The sequence below is a fragment of the Notolepis coatsorum genome (assembly GCF_963971535.1).
Source record: "Notolepis coatsorum genome assembly, chromosome: 8".
Lineage (NCBI taxonomy): Eukaryota > Metazoa > Chordata > Actinopteri > Aulopiformes > Paralepididae > Notolepis > Notolepis coatsorum.
In genome coordinates, this window is record NC_140172.1 from 74,031,393 (window position 1) to 74,041,094 (window position 9,702).

The window sequence follows — 9,702 nt, forward strand, 5'->3', positions numbered from 1 at the left end:
GTCATCCACATGTAGTAACAGTAGGGCCCAGTCACAGCGCTCAGAATCACTTCAGACGATGTCTTACAGTCTTACAGGTTTGGGCTGCAGAGTGATTTGCATAGTTAGCCTGGACTGTGTCCGAACGCCCAGGGCAATGACATTAACTGGCCATCAACTGGCCACAATGGCAGGGGAATTCATAATTCCACCAGCTAAATTGAGTGCTTAGCTGTCAAAATACTGACAAAAGTGATTGAACACAGGTTGGTACTGGTAGCTAGTGTTATTTCCAAGCCCTAGTAGGCTAATAACTACTATTTCCAAGCCCTGGTGAAACACACATCTCTAGTGCTTGTATCTTTCCAAACTGCCGCCCCGGCTTCTCTCTCTCTCTCTCTCTCTCTCTCTCTCTCTCTCTCTCTCTCTCTCTCTCTCTCTCTCTCCCTCCCTCTCTCTCTCTCTCTCTCTCTCTCTCTCTCTCTCTCTCTCTCTCTCTCTCTCTCTCTCTCTCTCTCTCTCTCTCTCTCTCTCTCTCTCTCTCCCTCCTTTCTCTATGTGGGTCTGAGGGTCCAGCCTGCTCCTCTCCCCCCGGTTCTGCCTCTAGACCGCCAGGTCATCAGGCCGCACCCGGCTACTGGTTCCGCTGGTCTTGCTGAGGCGCCTCTTGTCCTTTGTGTAACTGCAGTGCGGCTGGGACGGTGAGGCACAGCCGTTCGGCAACCCGGCCGGCTCCTGGTCGTAGCTCATCCTCAGGAACTCGGCCCCCGCCTCCAGGTGGTCGTGGCTGTGGTGGCGTTCGGTGGCCATGTTGATGGAGTTCTGCTGCAACGCCATCCTGTGGTTGAAGGGGTGAGAGGCCATGGAGGTCATGGGGTTCATGGAGCCCGCGGAGGCCAGGCACTGGCTGAAGTCAGGGGGAGGGGTGCAGGAGGGCTGTGGAGGGCTGTCGGGCACCAGGGCCACAGACATGGCTCTCTGCTGGCTCTTCTTCAGGGCCTTGTTCCGTCTCCACTTCCTGACTCTCCTCCAGCCCAGGTGGTACAGCTCCACCACGGAGAGCAGCAGAGACACGCCGGCCACCACCAGCATGAACACAATGAAGACATTCTTCTCTGTGGGCCGGGACATGTAGCAGTTGACCGGGTTGGGGCAGGGCCAGGCCGTGCACAGGTACATGGCCCGGAGGAACACTCCGTAGATCAGATACTGCACCACCACGAAGGTCACCTCCATCACCGTGCGGATCAGGATGCTCAGGATGTACGTCTGCAGCAGCGACCCCCTCAAGCGAATGCGCCCATCTGTCATCACCTCCCTCCTGCTCTCTTTCCGCTGCAGGTACTCCTTCTCCTCCTCCAGGTCCGTCTCCCCCATCTCATCCCGCTCCTCCTGCTCCCTCCTCCTGCGCTTCTCCTCCTGCCGCACCGTGTGCATGGCGTGGCCCATGTAGATGAGGGAGGGCGTGGACACGAATACGATCTGCAGCACCCAGTAGCGGATGTGTGCGATGGGGAACGCCTTGTCATAGCAGACATTGGTGCAGCCGGGCTGCTGCGTGTCACACAGGAAGTCGCTCTGCTCGTCGCCCCAGGACGACTCGGCCGCGGTGCCGAGGACCAGGATGCGGAAGATGAAGAGGACGGTGAGCCACACCTTCCCCACGGAGGTGGAGTGCTCCTGGACCTCCTCCAGGAAGTTCCCCAGGAGGCTCCAGTCTCCCATCACTGCTCACTGGAGGCACACCACACACACCTGAGAGGAGAGAAGAGAGGAGAGGAGAGGAGAGGAGAGGAGAGGAGAGGAGAGGAGAGGAGAGGAGAGGAGAGGAGAGGAGATGAGAGGAGAGGAGAGGAGAGGAGAGGAGAGGAGAGGAGAGGAGGGGAGGGGAGGAGAGGAGAGGAGAGGAGAGGAGAGGAGAGGAGAGAGAGGAGAGAGGAGAGAGGAGAGGAGAGGAGAGGAGAGGAGAGGAGAGGAGAGGAGAGGAAAGGAGAGGAGAGGAGAGGAGAGGAGAGGAGAGGAGAGGAGAGGAGAGGAGAGGAGAGGAGGGGAGGAGAGGAGAGGAGAGGAGGGGATGGGAGAGGAGGGGAGAGGAGAGGAGAGGAGGAGAGGATGGAGTGGGAGAGAAGAGGAGGGGAGAGGAGAGGAGAGGAGAGAGAGGAGAGAGGAGAGAGGAGAGAGGAGAGGAGAGAGAGGAGAGAGGAGGAGAGGAGAGGAGGAGGGGAGAGGAGAGGAGGGGATGGGAGAGGAGGGGAGAGGAGAGGAGGGGAGGATGGGGTGGGAGAGAAGAGGAGGGGAGGGGAGAGGAGAGGAGAGGAGGAGGGGAGAGGAGGGGAGAGGAGAGAATAGGAGGGGAGAGGAGGAGAGGGGAGGTGAGAAGAGGGGAGGGGTGGAGAGGGCAGGAGAGAAGAGAAGAGAGGATGGGAGGGGAGAGGAGAGAAGTGGAGGAAAGGGGAGGAGAGGATAGGAGAGGATAGGATGGGGTTGGAGGGAAGAGGAGAGGATGTGAGGGGAGAGGAGATGAGAGGAGAGGGCAGGAGAAAAGAGGAGAGGAGAGGAGAAGATTAACTTTATTACAGTGCTGCTGAATAGAATACAATAACAAGGCATAATAATCACAACATGAATTAGATACAAAATGCTGGTTAACTTCATATTTTGAACTAAACATCAACCATTTCACATTTTACAAAATGACATAATGTATTATAATCAGTGATGCCAGTAACTAGTTACTAAGTGAGAAATTTGGGGTGCTTTTTCAATGTATGTGATGTATAGATTGGGGGGAGAGGATCACAGCTAAAACGGTGATCGAAATGTGCATGGAAGACGGTGATAGAACGGTGACCAGTGGATTGAATACACTGCCAGCGAGGGTGTTTTGTTTTGCATTCCTTGGAAGAACACAGATAAGAGCGAGTGTACTGTAGGCCCAGAGCGTGGGAGAGGGGTGACCTCTTAATGAAACGTTTAATGGTGTGAAAGGTTATTAACGCAGTTGTCATGACAACGCAGCACATGACAACCAGAAAGGGGTGGGCTATCGTTGCTACGGCGAGGGTCTATAAGTCGAACGGTGTTTCCGGGTGTAAGGCAGACTAGAATCTGACCGAGAGCGAGTAGGACTGAGATCACACAGACACTCTCTCCTCTCATTGAGAGGGGGGGGGGGGGGGAGGAAGGATGCCACATCATCGTTAGCTTCGGCTACCACGAGGATGGTCTTGGCTAACGAACAGGCCTGACCACTATTGGACTGAATAACAAAAGGACGATAGACGAACACACCGAAAGATCATTAGAATAGACTCTTCAAGGACGACACAATTTGATAACATCTGATAACATCTGATTATGAGGTTCTGTTTATAGCAATAAAACAACACTTTTCCTCATAAGGTATCTCACGTTGTCGAAGTGTCGAATTCTTACGGAGGTGGAGAATTAGGATGGTTTATGGATTGCACTAACGGGGGAGATAAGGATCTTATCAACCGGTATCGGAGACGTCAGGACTATTAAAAGTACACAACGCAGAGGAATTGGATGGAGAGCCAAACAGACGAATACGTGATACTGGCCAGTTTGATCAGGATCTTACAGTTGGTGCCGATGACAGCCGGATTTGCAAGAGATTAAAACAACGGGAGCAGTTGGTTGCCGAGAGATAAGAACAACGGAAAAAGACTGGTTGCCGAGAGATAAGAACAACGGAAAAAGACTTTTTCAATAATGGGACGACAGTGGACAACAGTCATCGTGTGTGGGAGAATCATGATCGAGCAAGGCCGGCCAGCCCTGGGAGAGAGCGGCGAGTCGAGCGGTCAGGAGGCGAACCAGCGCTGTAGGGGAAACAGCGCTCCGATCAAAAATGTGAGTTCACTGTGCACACGGTTGTTTTGATCTTTTAAGCCAAATAAAAACGAACAGATGTGCATCCGTAAACGTAAACATTTCTAGTTCGACACAGAGAGAATGCCAGCTGTAATAATATGAGCAGAGAGCCATGGTGAAAATCGAGGGTGTTATCTACAGAGAATGAAAAGCAAACGAGGCAGGCTGCACAGTTTTGGTTTAAGGAGGGTAAATGCGAGATGAGGAAAGGGGGGGGACGACGCTTGAACCAGATCGAAAAATTGTTAATGGCGGGACTGTTTTCATAACAGAAGGAAAGTCGAAAGGAGATTGTACCAGTGTGTATTATGTCCGATCAGGCAAGAGTATTAGTCTGAGAAAGCGTCCCCTGATAATGGATAGGAAAGAGAGGAAAAACAGCTGTGTTTTTAGGCCTTGGAAGGAAGGGCAGCGGCCGTTTGTTGAGAGAGTAGCCATTTGCACCGAGTCAAGATGGCCGCAAAGGAGCCACGAGGAGTTAACAACAGATAAAGAACCAGGAAGTGACACGTCAACTAAACCACCATAGAGGAGTAGGTCGCCACCTAGTGGCGGAGAGGGGGTAGTGCTGGGGAGTTTTCATTACCCATAGGGGAATATTTAGATATAGGCCTGTACTACCATCTAGTGGCGGAGTGGGGGAGTGATTCAATAGTCAATCTAATGAGCACAGAGAGTGGATTATTATTATAATAATAATATTAGATATAGAGTTTAATTATACAATGGATTAAATAAGAATTGCACTGAAAGATGGTGCAGTTATTTGAATGGGTTAATTATAGAATAAAGAGGGAGTTAGAATTCCAGTGGGGCCTTCTCACACCTAATAGATAGGCAGGGTCTTCAGAAGACACGTCACCAGAAGAACTGGCGCGCGCTTGGGGTCAAACTGGGATGAAGAGTTGCGCGGAGTGGGTATCGGAAACTGCAAGTGTCACGCCGGAAGACAACAAACAGGGAACCGCCCTGTAAGATAGATAATAGGTGTGGAGAAGGTGGTAGACTAATAGCAAAACAAGGGAAGTCGAATGTACAGACGACTGCCGGTGTTGTGTTTCTGCTTTCAAGGGGGGAATGACACCGACAGCGATGGAGATGGCCAGGAGACAGACTGGAGGAGGAGGAAACCGCAGGGGCCAGGCACGGCAGCCTGGTACACAGATCGTCCACGACGAGAGAGAGGAGACGGCGGCGGTGGAGGAGCAGATGTGGAGGGGACAGCCAGAGACACTGAGCAGTAGCAGACCAGGGGAGACATTTTTGCCTAGGGGACCGCGCCCTGGGAGGGGGACCAGCTCAGGAAAGGAGCCGTCACTGAAAGGGGCCCTTGCCCTAGAAGACGGGACCGGCCCAAGATGGGAGGTGTACTGTAAGAGGGAAGGGAGCGCTCTGATTTGGACGTGGGGTACCTAATAGGGGGGCCGAAGGGTTTTAGGTGTGTCATCTGAAAAGTTGCAATCTGTGTTTTTCTCTGTCTCTCTCTCTCTCTCTCCTCCATGACCGTTGTTTATCCTTTCTGGTTTAGGTGTGATGCGGGTAATTGAAAACAAAAGGAAAACAGCAGACGGCGGGGCCCTAATTGTTATGAGTCTATTTTTGTGTATAATTAATTGAAAAAACCAAGTAGTCTTATGATTCTGAAGGTTGATTAAGAATCAAAGGGGGGAATGAGAGATTTGGGGTGCTTTTTCAATGTATGTGATGTATAGATTGGGGGGAGAGGATCACAGCTAAAACGGTGATCGAAATGTGCATGGAAGACGGTGATAGAACGGTGACCAGTGGATTGAATACACTGCCAGCGAGGGTGTTTTGTTTTGCATTCCTTGGAAGAACACAGATAAGAGCGAGTGTACTGTAGGCCCAGAGCGAGGGAGAGGGGTGACCTCTTAATGAAACGTTTAATGGTGTGAAAGGTTATTAACGCAGTTGTCATGACAACGCAGCACATGACAACCAGAAAGGGGTGGGCTATCGTTGCTACGGCGAGGGTCTATAAGTCGAACGGTGTTTCCGGGTGTAAGGCAGACTAGAATCTGACCGAGAGCGAGTAGGACTGAGATCACACAGACACTCTCTCCTCTCATTGAGAGGGGGGGGGGGGGGGAGGAAGGATGCCACATCATCGTTAGCTTCGGCTACCACGAGGATGGTCTTGGCTAACGAACAGGCCTGACCACTATTGGACTGAATAACAAAAGGACGATAGACGAACACACTGAAAGATCATTAGAATAGACTCTTCAAGGACGACACAATTTGATAACATCTGATAACATCTGATTATGAGGTTCTGTTTATAGCAATAAAACAACGCTTTTCCTCATAAGGTATCTCACGGTGTCGAAGTGTCGAATTCTTACGGAGGTGGAGAATTAGGATGGTTTATGGATTGCACTAACGGGGGAGATAAGGATCTTATCAACCGGTATCGGAGACGTCAGGACCATTAAAAGTACACAACGCAGAGGAATTGGATGGAGAGCCAAACAGACGAAGACGTGATACTGGCCAGTTTGATCAGGATCTTACAAAGTAGTTACTCTAATCTGATTACTTTTTCAGTAAATAGTCATCTAACTTACTTACTTTTTACATGCCAGTAATCTGATTACAGTTACTTTTCCAAGTGGCTGTGCGTTCCTATTACTATCGCTAGCGTTACTATCATCTCATAATGACGATGAAAGCCAGGGGTAGTCAGCTAGACCGGAGATGGCTCGCACACGCACGAACACAGCCACACACACATGTTTATGTTTATAGCTGATTTTAGAAGTTAAATCAACTATCCAGTTCGTTTTATAGTGTAATTTGGCTACTTGAGAGAGAGAGTGAGAGAGAGAGATTCATGTTACGCGCGACATGTGGAGTACGCACTGAGTTCGTTGTCTCAGAATGGATTTGGTAGAGAGAGAGAGAAAAAAAACGTGTCATTCTTATGTTGTCGCAGCAGCAGGGGGGATGACGACGACTTCGTAACCTAGTTACTTTCAAAGTAATTAAGTTACTTTGATAATCAAGTAATCAGTAAAGTAACTCGATTACTTTTTAAATGAGTAATCAGTAATCAGTAATCAGATTATTTTTACAAGTAATCTGTGGCATCACTGAATAATATAACATACAATATTTTGCCCATAAGCCCAGTTCTGAATAGTGATGATGATGATGATGATGATGATGATGATGATGATGATGATGATGATGATGATGATGGTAGAATGGTAGAAGAACAAAGAGTAACAAGGAAAAACAAAAAATCATGATGAACCATCATAGGCAGCTGTACATTCGATCCCTCATGATCCTAGCGATGACGTGACTTGTGTGTGTGTGTGTGTGTGTGTGTGTGTGTGTGTGTGTGTGTGTGTGTGTGTGTGTGTGTGTGTGTGTGGCATTACATGTGTATAAATAGCCTCTTTGCCTGTGAATGGCTTGAGGTCTGGACACCATGGCATGAGAACGACCTTTTTCCCACGAGAGAGAGACAGACATATGTGTGTGTGTGTGTGTGTGTGTGTGTGTGTGTGTGTGTGTGTGTGTGTGTGTGTGTGTGTGTGTGTGTGTGTGTGTGTGTGTGTGTGTGTGTGTGTGTGTGTGTGTGTGTGTGTGTGTGTGTGTGTGTGTGTGTGTGTGTGTGTGTGTGTGTGTCTGTGTGTGTGTGTGTGTACACTTGTATGTATGTATGTATGTATGTATGTATGTATGTATGTATGTATGTATGTATGTATGTATGTATGTATGTATGTATGTATGTATGTATGTATGTATGTATGTATGTATGTATGTATGTATGTATGTATGTATGTATGTATGTATGTGTGTGTGTGTGTGTGTGTGTGTGTGTGTGTATGTGTGTGTGTATGTGTATGTGTATGTGTATGTGTATGTGTATGTGTGTGTGTGTGTGTGTGTGTGTGTGTGTGTGTGTGTGTGTGTGTGTGTGTGTGTGTGTGTGTGTGTGTGTGCGAGTGTGAAGTTAGGATATAGTTCGTTTTTGGGTCATGAGAGTTTGTTTAAGAAAAGTGATGGTTTTTGATTCTGGAATGTTTTTATTTTATTGTTTATTATTATTATTATTATTATTATTGTTACTGTTCCTGAAGTATCTCATTCCACATTATGTACAACAATATGACAGACAGACAGACAGACAGACAGACAGACAGACAGACAGACAGACAGACAGACAGACAGACAGACAGACAGACAGACAGACAGACAGACAGACAGACAGACAGACAGACAGACAGTGTGAAGATAAACAGACAGACAGACAGACAGACTGACAGACAGTATGACAGGCAGACAGACAGTTTGGCTAATGGGCCACAGGGCAGGTCAACACTGGGAGATGCTGATGTCCTTCTCGTGGCTCTATGACCTGTTCTGGATCTGTTCTAGTCTCCATCTTGCCTGCAGCACAAACCAACTCGCTGTGATAGCAACAGTTAAAGCTGCAGTATGTGATATCTCCACCCTGTGGCTGTGAGAGGTACTGTAAGTGCACCGTGTAACCAACATGAAGGTTATGTTAACATTTACAAAACCCTCCTTGGGTTGTCCACCCCTTACCTATGTGACAGTCACTTGTTGCAAATTACATCTGTCACTTACAACACTCGTTCTGCTCAACACATTCTCCTAAAGATTCTGAAAACATATACTGCACTTAAGGGGTGTTGCTGCCAGTGACAACCTACAGAAATCTCTCAAACTGGTCACCTTTATGCCTAAGTCAACATTCAAGCACTCTCTGATGAACATTCTCACTGATTCCGGCAAATGTTTCTCAATCCAGTAACATCCCCAACCCCCTGTCTGTCATGGTGCCCCTCTCATTGCTATATTGCTTGTTGTAAGTATATTTATATTCTAATAACATATTATTGTCTGTCGGAAATGTTTAATCCTGAATTCCTTTTCAGCCTCCCCCACCTCCATTCAAGAGGTGTTGTCTCCCCTCAGCTGTCATCTCTCTGAACTCTGTGCCACGTTGACAGCCCCCCCCCCCCCCCATACCATATAAACTCTGACTCCATTGCCTGTACCCTAGGCTCTGTTACCCATACTGTTCGACTCTGAACTCTGTTGCCTATACTCTATATACTCTATACTTTATTTATACCTACCAACTACTTTCAAAGTCTACCCATACTCTGTATGATAGCATGTACAACAGTGCTGAATACACAGCATATTTACGGGCTCAAGTGTGCCCACAGGCTTCCTGTTAAAGGTTAACCTTTCACTACCACACTACATAAGGTTAACCTTTCACTACCACACTACAGATGGTTAACCTTTCACACTACAGACGGTTAACCTTTCACTACCACACTACAGACGGTTAACCATCTGTAGTGTGGTAGTGAAAGGGTTAACCTTCTGTAGTGTGGTAGTGAAAGGTTTAACCCTTTGTCGTGTGGCAGTGAAAGGGTTCACCTTATTTATTGTCCCAGTGAAAGGGTTAACCCTTTGGTAGAGTGGTAGTGAAAGGGTTAACAACTGCCTCAGAGGCACCTACTTGGGTCCTGTATCGTTCAGCCTAACAATTGATTGACAAAGGTTGGAGATTAAATTCTGCAACGTGTCACCATCCATTGTTCTCTGGTTTCTGGCTCGGGGAGAAAGTTGTTCATGTTGCTCATGTTCATGAATATCAGGGGTGTAAAAAGTACCCAGAAATTATACTTAAGTGAAAGTTTGGGTACCGTCTCAAAATCAAAAAAGTATTTGGCTAAAAACACCAGTGATGGGAGTAACGGCGCTATAAATAACGGCATTACTAACAGCGTTAGTTTTTTCAGTAACGAGTAA

General features: G+C 48.0%; 1 protein-coding gene across 2 annotated transcripts in view; it reads right to left on the bottom strand.

The window, feature by feature from the left end:
• Nucleotides 1-582: 582 nt before the first annotated feature.
• gja5a (gap junction protein, alpha 5a) overlaps nt 583-9,702 on the bottom strand; it is a gene marked incomplete at its 3' end in the record, with an annotated part of 159,708 nt that continues 150,588 nt past the window's right edge. For both annotated transcript variants that reach the window (XM_084319946.1, XM_084319945.1), the window contains exon 2: nt 583-1,734. In XM_084319946.1, the coding sequence (XP_084176072.1) occupies nt 583-1,704 (1,122 nt within the window). In that variant the 5' untranslated portion in view covers nt 1,705-1,734. The remainder of the gene's footprint in view (nt 1,735-9,702) is intronic.